Here is a 16,120-nt window from a genome sequence, read left to right as displayed (position 1 = left end):
GAGCCCCACCGCGGAGGAAAATAAAACGAGGGAGACTCAGGCACAACAGATTTCAAATTTCTTTATTAATACAAAACGCTTGCATCACACCTCAGTCAAAGACACCAGAACGCTCCGCGGCGGCGAAGGATGGCACCCGGCGGAGGAGGCCGGAGTACAGCCAGTGGCGGTGGGGCCCCCGCGGCGGCTGCCCCCGGGACGCGCAGCTGCACAGGAGGTGTCGCAGGCCAGTGCGGGAAGGCAGCGAGCGATGGAGGCGCGCCGTGTGCGGCCGGGACGCAGGGATGGCGACGGAAAACCGCTGCCAGGCCTCCCCTTCCAGCAGGGCCTTCAGACGGCTCCAGGGAGGTTGAGGCGGGGGCAACAATCAACAGAACTCATCGCTGTTGCCTGTCAAATTATGCATGATGTTCAGGACCAGTGATCGTTAGGAAACCACAACAGTGCTAAGTCAGATGTTCTTCCTGAGGGAACCAGTTCCCATTCCCCGGTCTTAATGCAAAACAGCAGGAACAGCACTCTTGTTGGAGGGCACAAGGGGGTAGGGAAACAGGGTTTGTACAGTAGCCTCTACTTTTTTGTCCTTAGAGGAGGGCTAAATAAGTAAGCCTTCACCCTCTGCCATCTGTATTTGGTATTTGGAGAAGCACCTATCACCTGGATGTGTTTAAGTCATCCTTTCTAAAATTCACATCCCTTGTTGCAGTTCATACAGCTTTCTGTAGAAACAACAAAAGTTACAATTTACTGATGTATTAACTCAGGGGAAACCTTCAGTTCCTCACAAGTTATCCTGAAGTTATCTGAAGTCTGAATGACTACCAGCGATCACTGTTTAGAAAAAAATTATAAATCTTATTTTGGTCATACAGAAGAAAACTCCTGTCTAGCCACCTAACAGCATCAACTCCAGAACACAGAGGCTCAAGGAGTATTAAATTACTACAGATATTCTACTTTGCGTTAACGACGGGTAAACCCATAGACCTTCAAAAGGTCTAATTCCATTGCCAAAGAACAACCTCTCCAATTCCTGAGGTGGATTTGCCTAGGAAAAAAGTAACTTCACAGGCTGCACGCATTCCTTTCTTGCTGCAGGTACAAACAGCGCACCAACTTCAACAAAATATCACCAATAAATTGGTACTGGACAACTATTAGCTCAGGAAAGAAAAAAGTCTAAGAAATCTAAAGTGCTTAAGGCAATTCTTCATATCCCCATTTACTAAAAACAGTTGTACTAGCTGTTAGCAGCAAAAATTTGACATCTGTGCAAACTATCAAATAACAAATTCATTCTTTAAGGGTAAAAAAGGTCACATTGACTTCATCCAGGACATGAGTTAATCTAGAACTTGCAAGTCACAGTAAGAAATCATTTAAGCTTTCTTTTAAATGTTAAAGAAAAACTATGTTTTTACATTGTGCATATCAAATTTAACTTGCAGGTTATACATCTTACAAAAAAAAAATCAAATGCTTTTATGTAGAAATAGAGGTTACTCATAGTTTTCTCTCACTACACATTAACTTACTGTAAATATTCCCTTTCTTGCCAAAAAGGGAAGTAGGAACTGTAGCTGAACACCCAACATCAAGTGCGAAGGGTTGCTAGCCTATTTCTGTATCTGTTTACCACAGTCGTTAGAAGAACAAGTCTCAAAATAAGGAGCATCTATCTTAACCCTGCCCTCTCAAACCACCACCAGGGTTCAACCACACAAGTCTTACTTGCTCACATACCACTGAATTCATAGCAGCTGAGCCCCTAGCACACCCAGTCAGGTGTTCACTGAAGTAAAAAGTAAAGAACTGAGGAAGTAGTATTTAAGATTACTACACAGACTATTAGGATAATATAACAACATCTGTGGATAACATTTGAAGCATTCAAACACTGTTCAAGAATCATGTCACCTTCCAGTATCTCTGTTTCAAGACCCAAAACACTAAACTGGCAGAGGAAAGTACAGTTAAACTGGGAATTGTTTTGCACTTTTCCTCTGCAAAAAAAAAATCACAGCTGATCTGTTCACAAAGCAAATATTTATAGAGATGCTCAAGTTGCAGATACAAAGTTAACATGAAGGCTCAACCATCCTGTCAACTTCATGATTTCTCAAGAGAAACATAACTTTCTAGAGCAAGTATTAAGAAAAAAATTTAAAGTTTTCCACTGAACATCACAATCAGATTATGAGTTGTTTCACGGAATTTCTCTTCTTGAGAAATCTTGATAGACACAAAGGACCCATATCAATATTTAAAATGTTTTTACAGTTCAGCCCTGTAAGAAAGAAGCCAATTCACTATGGACTATCAGCATGAATTTGAAACAGTTTTCAGATGGTATTTGGAAAAAATCTTCAGTTAGGACACAGCTGATTCAAGTGTATATCTGAAAATTATTTCTAGGCTCCTGGACTCAATTAGAGGGAAGAAAGCAGATTTTAACAGTCTATAATACACACAGAATTCTCATTGAAAAGTTGCAATTTTCCACGAAGAATATAACATGATTATTTTTTTAGCTCTCCCACTATTATGAATCATATGACTATTGTTACTAAGCTACCAACTAGGAGCTGAGATCATTGAACACCCAGGCTCAACATTTCACTTGATATGTGAACAAAAACATGTACATGCAGATCCAAAAGCAGATCATGTTAGCTGGCAAAGCATTTGCTCACTTTCCACTTTTTCCCTTGCCCTTAAGAGAGGGGAACACATTATGCTGGGAGGCTATAAGGAGAGCCTTTAGGATATGGTCCTCTGAAGGCCAGTCTCATAGCCACATATACATGATGTATGGTATGTGCTAGCAAGTTAGGGTGGGATACTACACATATAAGCTACATTTCTGCTGGATAAAAAAATCATGGAATTTTTTGATGTCTCTGGTTATCCAGACAGTACCAGCAATCCTCACTAGGCTAGTCAGAACAGGTAGCAAAAATGTGCGCCTGGGCTCAGAGGATACTGCCCCATCAACAGGAATTTAGTGCCACTTCTGCTGCCAGCTTTGATACTGACATAGCTGTTTGAGAAGTTTTAGCCAGCCTTGGAGCTGGCTTAAGAAAACGCTGAAAGGTGTTTTGGCAATAGCCCATCCCCCATGATCTTCTCTGGGGAGATGCATTTAAACTGAAGCTCTCACCCTTGTTCCCAGCCTCAGCTGCACTGCACCTTTGCTACTGGCAGACAAAGATTCAATTTGTCATTTTTTCATCAGGTGCAATGTGAATTGCTGATTATCATAATCTAATTGGAATAATGCCACAAAACTAGAAAGCCAAGAGTTGACCCTCAATTAAGAGCTAAGAGAGCAGTATCATGCTGTAGTTTTAAAAAAGCTCTGGATTTTTGGTTCTGAACCTCTTAACTGAAATAATTCCCAGTTCAATGACTGGTTATCATAATGCATCTTCCCTGATTACATAAGAACGCTTTTAAATACCTTTAAGTTTTTACATATTCTGTAATCTGTAATAAACAGAAGCCAAACTTTAAATATCCAATATTTAAATGAGCTACTCCTGGGAAACAGGATGATTTTATATCAGAAAAAAATATCACAGACTGCTCTTACTTCTTGTAATATTCTTTTGAAATCATATGCTGTGATATTTTGCTAGGCTAGGGTAGCAAATCAACACTCTTTTGAAATGCATGTTTGATATCACAGGTTCTAATGGGAAGCCCGGTAATAATAAAACCTATAGTCAAGTAATTCATGTTAGGAGAGCTAAAAAAACCTGTATGTTTAATTTTTCACAGAAAAAACCCACTAATTACAAAAGTAATATTCATGTCCATAACAAAATGTTTAAATACAGTATTAGAAAAGCACATAGTTACAGCTTTTTATTTCTCCACTTATTTTTCAAATAGGCAACAGTTCAGTTTTCTGTCTGACACTTGTGTCTGGATTCACAGTAGGTTCCTAACACTTTAAGCCCCAAACAGCAGCAGGTAGCAAATCCAGTTTAATCCAATTCTGACAGGCTTCTGTCAGTAACAGCCACACAGGGGGGAAAAAAAAATAATCAGCAATATATAATAATAGACGTTACTAGGCGATATTGTTTAAACTGGTTGCCGAACCACTCAATTCATTTTCACTTTTCTGGTGCATTTTCACCACACTTGGCACCTGCAAACCAGTACTCAACGTAAGCCCACCACACCAGATCTAAGGAGAAAAAAAAAAAAAAAAAATCAATATTCTGAACATTATTAATTATCTACATCTCTTCTCCTGTCCCACAATGGAACTAACACAAAACCTGCAGCTGCATGTCTTCCCTCTTGCTTTCTAGTCACAGTACTCTGTAAAACTAGATTCTAATCACCCAGAAGCTAGTTTTGAAGACCATAAAGTATAAGATGCTTCACATACTATGCTTTATGACTAAGTTTATAACCAAGTCTAAGATCTAGCACTAAAAGAACTGCTCATAATAGGAAAACTTCTTTGAAGACCAATGTACTAGCAGCAAGTACTTTATGACAATGAAAAGCAATACTGTCACTACACTCCAGTGTGTGAAAGCAGTGCTTAGTTCTAGTTACAGCACGGCAGAATTATGTCAATGTAAACATAATACAAAAAAAACCCTATGTTTTGAGAAGCATTAAGGGCACAGGTACCAGTGACCTCTATTTTACAACCAAGTTCCTGAAAAAACATTTATCCCTGTTTATGAATAAATTTGAGAGCTGTAATTAAGTAGCTTGCAATATTTAAGTGTTCCGACTAACCCAAGGTCTGACTGCTATCACCAAGCACTAGACCAGGGGTCCTCAAACTTTTTAACCAGGGGGCCGGCGCGGATGCAGTGGCAGGCAGCCATCTGCGGCTGCTTGGTTTCCCCTCCCCCCCCAACCCCCGGTGGGGGGGAGCAGGGGGGGTCTGTAAATAGCAGGGGCCGGATTGAGGACCCTGGGGGGCCGTAGTTTGAGGACCCCTGCTCTAGAGGCTGTATGAGATGCAAGCTAATAGGCCAAACCATGGGTAAGCAAGTGTTTCCTTGGATGCCCTAGGAACTGACTTGTCAGTCAGCCTTAGCAATGCTAGAGGAATGACTAACACAGGTATCCCAGCAGTTCCGAAGCCATTCTGTTCCCCGTATGTTGAAAAGGTTCAGTAAGGCAACTTGCTTAGTCACCTCCAAATAAACAGCTATTAAAATTCTTGGACTCCTGTTGTCAGTACCTCTAGCCAACAGTAGAAATTGTGCAGGCAATTCTGTCTGATGAAAGTGAAAAATCAGGTGTTTGCAAGTGCTAGATGTAAGGCTGCCCAGGCGAGTTACTTTTCTGTTCCTGCTCCATGCCCAAAAGAACAATAACTTTATTTTGGTCTAATCACACTTTAAAATTACTATGCTATGTTTCTATGGGCTACATTACACGAGACTAGAGATCAGAATCTAGGCAGCTGAGTTGCTAGCCTCCTCCAGATTCCACAGTTTTCCTAGACCTGTACGCTGCTTCCAAAGTATAATGCACCTGATGGCATCTTTTAACACAGCTGAGGCCTGCAAATTTAGTTAGTTACTTAAATCATCAAAGGAAAACCAATACACAGTAACTAGTAATTTTCCTGTACATTTTTTTGCAAGGTTTGAATCTTTAGAATTGCAACAAGTTTTCACTGATTAGCTTAGAACCACAAAAAAGTTACACAGGCTAGTGAAATGGCTGGCAAGACAAATCCCACAGAGCTTTTAAAGATTTGAAAGCTAGAGTCTTGTATCTCAGAGAGAAGCATCTGCTGTTGTTCCGTCTCATGATAGCTACTCGGACAGCCTGCAGCATCTTGGACTCTTATTTGCATCAGTTCAAACCAATTACCGCAGCAGGCTCATCAGCTACTTGAATGCGCTATGAATTTACCCTACAAAAATGTGATGACTTATTTACATAGCAGAGACATCCAGATAACAGAGTTCTCCCATTGGAGTGCTGCTCTAAGTACCACAGGAAATCAAAAAGAAAGTGTTAAAAATTGTTTAAAATTATTAGTCAGCCAAAAACAGCGCTCCCAGTTTCTTCCTTTAAAAACCAATTAAGTCTTTAGTAAAATGAATTCTGTGCTAGAAACTGAACAAAATTTTATAGATACTGACCATGAAGCCTGGTAATAATTGTTGAGTAAACTTTGTTCTAAAGGTGTATAAGAGCTTCTTTGAGTTTCCATCGTAAAATGTGAGCTGACCTAAAAGAGACAGAAAACGAGTTGAAATACATGTTTAAATGCTATTGGTGTGTAAGTTTTGGTAAAATTGATTTTTTTCCAGAGAAAGGTTTCCAGAACACAACAAATACAGTCCACATGACTGAAAAATACTCAGTAGCTCTGCCACACAGATGAACCCAGATCATTTGACATTACAAGCATTATTACACAAACAGCTCTGGGCCTTATTTTCATTAAGAGACTGTATCAATCTGGAAGTAATGTGCTACTTTAGCCTTGTCCTGATTCAATTTGGCATGGGTAAGTTTTTAGCTAGATATCTTAAGATTGTAATTTACCTCCATCAAAGTCGCAGTACACTCCTATTCTGTCTGGAACAGGCATATCTAGAGTCTTGGTTTTATTATTATGTTTTGCTGAAAATGTGGTTTGCAGCCAGTTGTTGATATGGATGCACCAGCTTGAATTAGTCTTCCCCAGTTGCTCAAATTTCCCCAGGTTTCTATATGTTACTCCCACACTGTAGGATTTGCATTCCTTCTGGGCTCTCACCTCCCAGTAATGCTGTCCACTTTCAATAGCAGTGTCTCCTACCAAAAAAACCCCAACATTTAGTTGCTACAATTAAGCATACCTTCCAATGCTTGCTTCCTTATAGGCACTTCTCTTTTTATTTTAAGATGAGGGCTTAAAAATAAAAAAAACCTGAACTACAAGGAACAAAAAAATTCATGTACAAGAAAACAGAATAAAAATTTAAAATAGAATAACAAAACAGCTTTTACTTACACTTACTGAGACAAGATACATTTAACAGCAGTGAATGTTAGTCACCAAAGAGCTTTATAATAGAAGAGCTTCAACAGACTTGAAGACACATACTGTATCATGAAATTGTGGTGTTATATAGAAAAAACTCCTTCTACGCAAGACAGCATCAAGTACACAGCCTTGAACAATCACAGATTTTCCCTCTAATTCCTACCTAATCTGTTCTCCCACAGCATTACACCTCTAACAAAATTTAAAAGTTCACCTTACCTAACACCGTGTATGATTCACCAGCAAAACGATCTCTGCTGCTCCTCCTCACCAAGGATCTGCTAAAAGATATCCTCTTTGGAGACTGTGGGCCACTTCTAAGAAGAAATTAACCGTTCAAGATTTGGATGCAATTACAGAAATGCACACACAGACAACTTTTCCCAAGTCAATCAGGGAGCAATAAACATACTACATAAGCTATTGAAATGACACATTAGTTCAGCCACTTAACACCTCTATCAGCATGCATGCACAAGAACTGCAAGAGCAGACAGCAAGGAAAGATACATGGCATTGTAACAAACAATTTCAGAGGCACTTGAGAAAGGAAACAGGACAAAAAAGCAGATGTGTTGCAGATGCATTTGAATGAATGCCTGTATAAAACATTGTTTCACCTGTACTATGCAGAACCTTAGAGAATTCATGTTTCTGGTTTTTCCCATAGGATTTCTAGTGAGTCTTATCTGATTGTTGTAGCTGATCTGTTAAGTATGAATATACTGTTGATGCTCAATGCCAAAATGCCTAGTTTTCACTATTAGTATCAGCGAATGGGAAAATAACATCAGTTGTATTAAATGTAGGTTTTTCAGCACATGTATGGCTTGTATAAGCAATGACTGAAATGCCAGGAAAACGTCTAACTCTATGAAGAATGAAAGGAGTAAAACTGTGATAACTGTATTAGAAAATACACACTGAAGATTATATAAAACCCAAGAGAGTCAACTCTAAAAAAAATTGATATTAAAAAAAAGATAAAGTGAGACTTCCAGGGTTTACTGCATCGCTCTCCTAAAAAGAAAAAAAGCCACCAACAAATCAAACACCAAAAGTATACTGAAGGATGGAGATTGTGATTAAGTCTATCAAAGACTACAGAAAATTGTGTCAGAACACATTCTGCTAAGAAGCACACAGCAACTCCTCAAGAGTCATTATAACATTTAAAAGCCTAATCCCAATAAAGAAAGACTTAGATTTTCTAATCATTCTTTTCAAAAGCATTCTCAGGACACAATAGCAAAATAAACAAAACCACACTTTGCCCTAGAGAATATTCTAATAAGTTACATAAAAGAATAACGTTAACCTCATGAGGTTTTCAAACATTTTCCTGTAGTTGTGCCCCCAAAAAGTATTCCTAGCAATCTAAGCTTTACATAAAATGAAAGCTATTTGCAAATTGCAATGAATATTAAAACTCAGTAGCCAGGAATCATGTCTGGTTGTTACTTTAAAGGTGATGGGTAGCAAAGAATTTTAACTTTTCAAAAATACCTATGCAGTTTAGAGTTTAATTTAATTGGAAAAAAATTTTAAGTATATAAGTCTCTGAAATACACACATGAAGTCATTGCCAAATCTTCATCCTCTGTAGTATATCATACATTAACCTTAGAAGAGTTATCACACACACAAGTTCTCTCTCCAACCTTTCCCTCAGCTACAATTTGGTAAAGCTAACTGCCACTTAAATGCCCACTAATATAGTGAAGTTTAGCTTGTTTCCTTTCAGATTCATTCAACACTAAATTCAAGTTTTCTGTAATTGTTCTCTAATACCATTTCATAAAGGGTTAGAAAATGGCCCTTTTGCCTCATACCTTCATTAAAATAAAGTCACAGGGGAATCAAAAGATGAGTGGGATATTAAGCTCTCATACATAAGTATAATAGAATCTTTGGTTCACCTTCATGACTAAGTTTGATTTATTCCAGTTACAGAAGTCTAAAAGAAATCACTGATGAAAAGGCTGTCTACTTTAGCATCACCACTTATCATATAAATTTGCCAGTACTGATCAGAAAACAGCTAAACTTCTAAATTGCTTGCAAGAGTTACATGAAGGGTGCAAACATATTATGCAGGTGCATCACATCATATGCTTTTGAATCTTGTTAACATGAAGGAAGCTCTAGTTTACTTACCAAAGAAAAAGGTAGCAAGTGATAGCATGGAAAAAGAGAAAAGCATAGCCAAGAATTAAAGCATAATTTCAGGGGGAATCATCACTCTCGGCAGATTCCATCCTGCTTCAAGTGCAAAGATCATTCACTCACACTTCCAACAAAAGCTGCTCAATTTTTTCTATTTACTATTTTACTATTACTGCTCAACTCAGTATAAATGAGTTATGCAAAAAGCAATACGGCCATTTAGAGCACCACCATAAGATAGATGCAGGTGCTTTGCTACTATTTTCTCAAAGTTAGGAAGACATTAAAAGGTCCTCAATATCATTTATTTTATTCAAGTCTTCTGTAAATGGCCGTTGCATGTCCTTTGTCTATTCAAAATCTAACAGCCTTTAACAGTTCAATGACATTAGGTATTTGGCATAAGTTTAAAAAATAGTCGTTGGTTTTGGTTTTTTTTTTTCCTCCAAGTACTTAAATCTCCCTTCCAATACGGAAAGTCAGAAAAATTTATAGAGAAAGTCAGTTTGGTGCCCATTTTCCAACACAGCATGTTCTTTATTAGTTAGTATATAACTGATGCAGTTTTTCCAATATTCAGTGACAGATATTCTGGTCTTATGGTTAGGATTGTTGCCTACAGCACTTAAGTTAGTCTCAGTTTTCTTGTCCATTTCAGCAAACACAACATATTCCAAGCAGTATGTATTCTGTTTTGGAATGGTTGAGGAGGGATATCAGAAGTTATCCATGGATGGATATCAGAAGTTATCCAGAGGTTTTTTTCTAGTTTAACAAATATTTTACAGATCATTTAGCATTTCATTGTCATCATATTCTTTCCAACCCCTGAAAGCTGCACATTTCCTTTTTAAAACAATAAGGCAACTTTTCCCACCAACTATGGAGCTAGCTTCAAATCTTCCCTCTAATACAGACACCATTGCACAGATACTCAAAAGGGAACAAAAGCCCTGTCTGCAAGAAAGAATGCAAGCTCATTTAAATCTCCTGCTAGAAAAGATTAGCCTGAGATGCTAAGCTGAACATGTGACCATGTTCTACTAAAGCAAAGGCCAGTAAAGAGTTTCACCAGTTCTTACAACTACAAAAGGAGACCAAGGTGTAAGACTCCCAGAGTCAGCGGTTATCTCCAAGAGATTTTTAAAACTTAGTTTAGCAGAAATTAATATGTTTTCTGTAGTAGAACTAGCAACACTGCACAGCTTCAAGAGCTTGTTTTTGCCTACAAAAACTTTTCTTTACTGCTAATCTCAAACCAAATACATATCCATCTGATAGATGAATACAGAAGAATAAAACCTACAAGTTAGGAACCTGGGCATTTGTTTTGGTCCCACAACTTCTAAATCAGTGACAAAGAGCAAGAGCGCAAAATGGGAGAAGTAATTTCTCAAACAGGAGTTTTGTTAGAAAAATCATGAAAAAATTTACACTAACACAACTGCACAAAGAATAGCAGAATATTTTAGCTGCCTTTATGTATCAAAAAGAGAGATGCTTTCATTTGGACGATTGGTTCTGCAAGTAGAATTGCCATGAAGCTTTTTACACATGCCCTCAGGCTAACTTCATTCTCTTTGAAAGTGTAAAAACAACGATTTGTTTTCATCTAATGTCTAGCTTACAGCACAAGTTCAGAGGCGAAAAGGTTTTCACATTGAAAAAAATAAGAACTAGAAAAATTTTAAATTTCTCAGAAAGGTACTCTTTACTATATTTGTAGAAAAATTTAGCGCACCATCATGTGCCAGAAGGCTAAGTAAGCATAAATATGTCTGTAAATAACAGAGATCTTTCTATCAACACTAGAATGTTTTAATGTTCTTCCAACCATTGTAAATCAGGTCTCTCGTTAGGACACATCCTTCCAGGAAGACTCTTTTCTAGTCACTGGAAAATACATACACAACTTCTGTGAATCCAGGTTAACCTTCAAAATATTTTTTAAAAGCACATGTGCACTGTTACTCATAAAGGCTATTAGATTTATTTCTCAGTACATCAAGCAAAGGAAAGTAGCATAAACTCCCAACAAAACTAGGTGCTAGATCCCAGGAATAAGAGGTATATTATCACCTTCTGGCCACTGTTGACAGAAATAAGTAGTCATTAAACAACCCTTCTATTACTACAGTAAGTTATCCCAATTTTTAAACTGCCATTAAAACTTACTCTACCATGCTTCTGGCAGTATATGCCTATATGGAAGGTATTTGTTCATAAATTATCTCAAGCAGTGCTCTTTATACCAAAATGTGCACGTTGAAAGTGAATTAATTGTCTTTGAGGAAGAAGTAACCAGTTCTGCAGACAAGGCAAGAGCACTGAACACTGTTCACACCTTGACATTAGCAAGGCTTTTAACCCAGTACCCCCAAACCTCAAGAGGTAAGATACAGACTGGGTAGTTGGCCATAAGCTGTACACAGAACCAGATGAGCACCAGGGTCACAGTTATGGATAGCGTTCTCCAGATGAGGGAACCCCACACGATAGGACAGGCTGGGGGACAACTGAGGGAAGAGCAATTCTGCAGAAAAGCAGCCGTGAGTGTTGGTGGACAACAGGAGCCAACAACAGGTGGACAATTCACTGCACTGTGCCTTCACAGCAGAGGTGACCAACCCCATCCTGGGCTGTAGCAGCAAGACAGCAACCAGGAGGCCAAAGCAAGTAACCATTCCTTTTGATTTGGCACTTGTCAGACTGACCCTGAAGCCCTGTGTCCCAGCCTGGGCTCCTCAGGACTATACTCTGACATACTAGAGGCAAGTCCAGTGGAGGGCCAACAACTCAATTAAGGGAGTGGGGTACAGGAAGGCAGTTGGGTTTGCACAGCCTCAGGAAGACAAGAGCCAGCTGCTGTCTTTAACAGTGCAACAGGGCAGTACAGAGAAGATCAAGTCAGGCTTTTCGCAGAGGGGTACACATAAGTAGCCGAGAGGCACCCGGTACTCATTGCACCACAGGAAATTCTAGTTGGGTATCAGGATATTCCTCCCCTCCTGTGCGGGTGGACAGGAACAGAGGCCCTGCAAGTTAACACATTCTTCATCCTTGGATATATTCAAGGCCCAGTCAGAATAGACTGATACAGTGACGTTCTTCCAAGCATATTTACTCAGTGATTCTGAACAGCACAAATTTAAATGGCCTAACACTCAACAATCTACCAAGGATTCTGTTAAGTTACTTAAGTACTTCTCTTAGAGGAAAATGGCTAGCAAATGTGTTCAGGGCTGCTACTTCTTTTACGAGTTATGTTCCATTATTTTTTGCTACGTGGTTTGTTTTACTGGTAACTTTTCCTCACCAGTGAGTGTTATAAGATAAAATTGGTACTATAGGTGGTGGCTGAATTTATCTAACCTTAGCTTTTCCAAAAGGACAAAGCAGGTAACTTTCCGTATTTTTTTATAGCAGAAAAGCTGTCTATTCACCACTGCTAACCTGGGACACTACTAAACAGAATTACATCAGTTGTCTGCTGACATTTACCTCACCTACTGTATTGAGTTTACATGGCAAGGTTTTGGTAGCAGCAGGGCTGCAACGGTGACTTCTGTGAGAAGATGCCAGAAGCCACCCCGTGTGAGAAGGAGACAGTGACAGCTGGCTCCAAGACAGACCCATCACCAAACAAAACTGAACCAGTCAGTGATAGCGGTAGTGCCTCTGTGACAACTTATTTAAAGGGTAAAAGCTGCCGCAAAAGAGCATATAGAAGAGAGGAATGAGGATACAGCCACCCTGCAGTCCATGGAGGACCCCACACCAAAGCAGGTGGATGTGCCCTGAAGGAAGGTGCAGCCCACGAAGAGCCCACACTGGAGCAGGTTTGCTGGCAGGATCTGCGGCCCTGTGTGGGACCCAAACTAGAGCAGACTGTTCCTAAAGGACTACACACTATGAAAAGGACACAGGCTGGAACAGTTTATGAAGGACTGTAGTCTGTGGGAGAGGCCCACGTCAGAGCAGTTAGTGAAGGACTGTCTCCCTTGGGTGGGACTCCACAGTGGAGCAGGCAAAGAGCATGAGGAAGAAGAATCAGCAGAGACAACACATGTATTCACTGAAATCCTCATCCCCCAACCCTGTCCACTGCTTGAGGGGAGGAGGTAGGGAAGTTGGGACTGAAGTGGATCCTGGAAGAAGGGAGCAGTGCAGAGAGTGTATTTTAAGATTTGTTCTTATTTCTCATGATCATACTCTGAATTTTGATTGGCAATAAATTCAGATTTCCCCAAATCAAGTCTGTTTTGCCTGTGATAGTAACTACAGAGTGATCTCCTCATCTTTATCTCAATGCGCAAACCTTTTGTCATTCTTTCTCCCACTGTCAAGTCGAGACAGAGCAGCTTGGTGGACACCAGGTGGCCAGCCAAGGTCAACCCACTACACCTACAAGTTAGTGTATCATTCAAAGTACTCAACTAACAAATTATTTTAAATTAATTGAATCCTATTTAATGATTAAAACTTTTCTAATAGCTTCCATAAACAACCTCCACATCTGTGTGACAGGGGAAGGAAAATAAAATAAAAAAAACCAAAATTTCTTCCAGAACAACATTTATGAATGAAAATTCCTTTGGTGTCCCACTGTCCTCAATGCTTTAATTGTCCCCCTACCCTCATCCCTTAATTGCCAGATGAGACATGTCAGACAACTTAAGCATTTAAAAAAACAGTTCTTACGTGCTTTTATTTTCCTTCCCTTTTATTTTTTCTTGGCCTTTGCCTCCAGTAGTAACCCATTCAACATAGGTATCTCCAACTTTCAAGTTCAGGTGACATGAAGTACTGTCCAAACCGAACACAAACGCTGGCCAAGACAAAATGCAAAACAGTGAAATGGTATAATGCTCTATCCCAACAGTGGCTATTCATAGAAAATTATAGAAGCAGAAGTAAAATTGTAGCAGAGAACTGTTTGACTTAACAGAAACATCAGCTTTTTAGTCTAATGCTTGTAATCAGGGTAAGGAGCCCTTTACATAAAGCCAACTATTACCTTCAGTGCATAGATTACATCAAAGTAAATTTCTTCATCTCTATAATGCTGCAATATCAGCAATGAAATTCAGCTAGCACTTTCTGCTAGTTATAGCTTACTCCCTAGATTCTTAAAATCATGGATGATTTTAAAAAGATATGTTTATTTTTCACACTTCACAGCACTAAGTTGCCAACAAGGTGTTCATGATTCGTAAGGACAGCTGACTTGGAAAATACTAAACTGACAGGGTAGCACATAGAGGCAGAGTTGAACTACAAAGTCAGCTGCAGATACAGGAACAGTAGATGCATGCAACTAGAAGAGACTTGGTATTTGTTGCAGCCAAGTCTTTCATCCAAGAAAACAAAATTAATACAACATGCCAAGTTCACTAAGAAGTTTATCTACTGACTATACCTTAAATGTCCTAACACCATCAGATATCATAGTCCAAATCTGAAAGAAAGTATACTTGAGATTTTAAGAGCTTAGAGCTCAGCAGAACTCAAGTCTAAAAACCAGTAAGGTAAGCACATGGATGAAAATACTGAGCTTCTGTGGGCTTGTTATTAAAGTGCACTAAATGTTCACATAGAAGTAACAAAAATAATATGGGAAACCTCACAACTACCCAAAAAATCAAAATCAGGATTATTTTTCTGGTACTGGAATAAGGAATGTAAGTGGCTGTTAAATGGATACTATGTATCTGACAATGAATGTTGCTTAAGAGTATTAAAATAATTTTAGAAAAGTTACCTGAATGCCCATCAGCTCATTCAAATTGCATATAGCTTTGTTATTATGAAGCAACAGAATTCACAAGTAACAGAATTTATATTTTAATTATCCAGTTCATATCAGCCATCTTGCCCTTTACACTACGGACTTGGCTATAACTAAAGCCTCAGGATCATTATTCTCCACCATAATAGTTAAGATCCCATTTTGTGTTCTGTCACAAAACAATTTCCAAGAAATGTTTTTCCAGTTAATTTACAAAACAATGTTAGGAAGCCACCATCCTCAGAAAAACTGATTTCTAACGCAGTGCCTTAACTCTAGCAATCTAGAGCTGCCTAGTTGGTTTTTTTTAATATTGACAGTGATTAGTATATACAGCTACAAGGTCAGGAAGTTCTTTTCAGCAACTTTTATTTACAGAAAGCTATCACCTGTCACATATTAAGTACCAATAACCAGCCAACTACACCAACTGTTTAGATGCCCCAAGAGTCCTACTGATGCTCAGCCACAACATTCATCTTCTCTTGCTGGATGTTCATATGATGTAGCTTCACATAGTACTATCAATCCACAGTTCAAAACAACCCATCTCAAACTGTTGCAGAAAGTCACATCAAGCACTAAAAATGAGGTAGGGAATACTAAAAGACCAGCTTTATGTCAATGAGTTTTGTAATCCTATACAGAAATACTTGTTTTCCTTTTTACTTAGGACATGTGTCAGCAGTGCTCATGCAGAAGCAGACTTAACATACAAGTTCATGTATGAAAGCAGAACAGTAAGCGCAGGGTTTTCACTACATCTAAGGTTAGAGTCTTTGAAATTTTACCTTTGGTTTCCAGAGTCACAGGATCAGAGTATTCCCCTGCCACAGCTTTGTTGCAAGCTTGTACTCTAAAATTCATGTATTTTGTATCAAATTTCAGACCTAAAAAGTGAATATTTATAAACTTGATAGATATTCATTATTGACAATTATTACAAGACTGTAGCTGTCTTCCATTTATCTCAATCTGCAAAAAACAAGTTTAAGTATCAGTATGAACTTCATTTGACACATTTTTTACAAAACCTCAGCCAAAACAAAATGCAGAGCCATAATTGTACAAAGCACTCAAGACTAATGTGAAACAATGGAAGCTTCATTACATACAGGAAAACAGGTCTTTTGCAAAAT

The 16,120-nt window shown here is 38.7% G+C and overlaps 1 protein-coding gene across 4 annotated transcripts in view; it reads right to left on the bottom strand.

The window, feature by feature from the left end:
* Window positions 1-45: 45 nt before the first annotated feature.
* Window positions 46-16,120, bottom strand: part of FSD1L (fibronectin type III and SPRY domain containing 1 like) — a 35,076-nt gene continuing 19,001 nt past the window's right edge. For 2 of the 4 annotated variants that reach the window (XM_056325650.1, XM_056325652.1), the window contains 6 exons: window positions 15,773-15,871; window positions 13,895-14,021; window positions 7,247-7,344; window positions 6,544-6,795; window positions 6,135-6,223; window positions 46-4,195 (listed from right to left, as the gene is read on the bottom strand). In XM_056325650.1, coding sequence (XP_056181625.1) covers window positions 4,076-4,195; window positions 6,135-6,223; window positions 6,544-6,795; window positions 7,247-7,344; window positions 13,895-14,021; window positions 15,773-15,871 — 785 coding nt within the window. In that variant the 3' untranslated portion in view covers window positions 46-4,075. The remainder of the gene's footprint in view (window positions 4,196-6,134; window positions 6,224-6,543; window positions 6,796-7,246; window positions 7,345-13,894; window positions 14,022-15,772; window positions 15,872-16,120) is intronic. The other 2 variants (XM_056325651.1, XM_056325653.1) reach the window with 2 other exon arrangements.

The sequence above is a fragment of the Falco biarmicus genome, chromosome Z (genome assembly GCF_023638135.1).
Source record: "Falco biarmicus isolate bFalBia1 chromosome Z, bFalBia1.pri, whole genome shotgun sequence".
NCBI lineage: Eukaryota > Metazoa > Chordata > Aves > Falconiformes > Falconidae > Falco > Falco biarmicus.
Note: the sequence above shows the minus strand (reverse complement) of the source record. Positions and strands in the feature narration are given on the sequence as shown.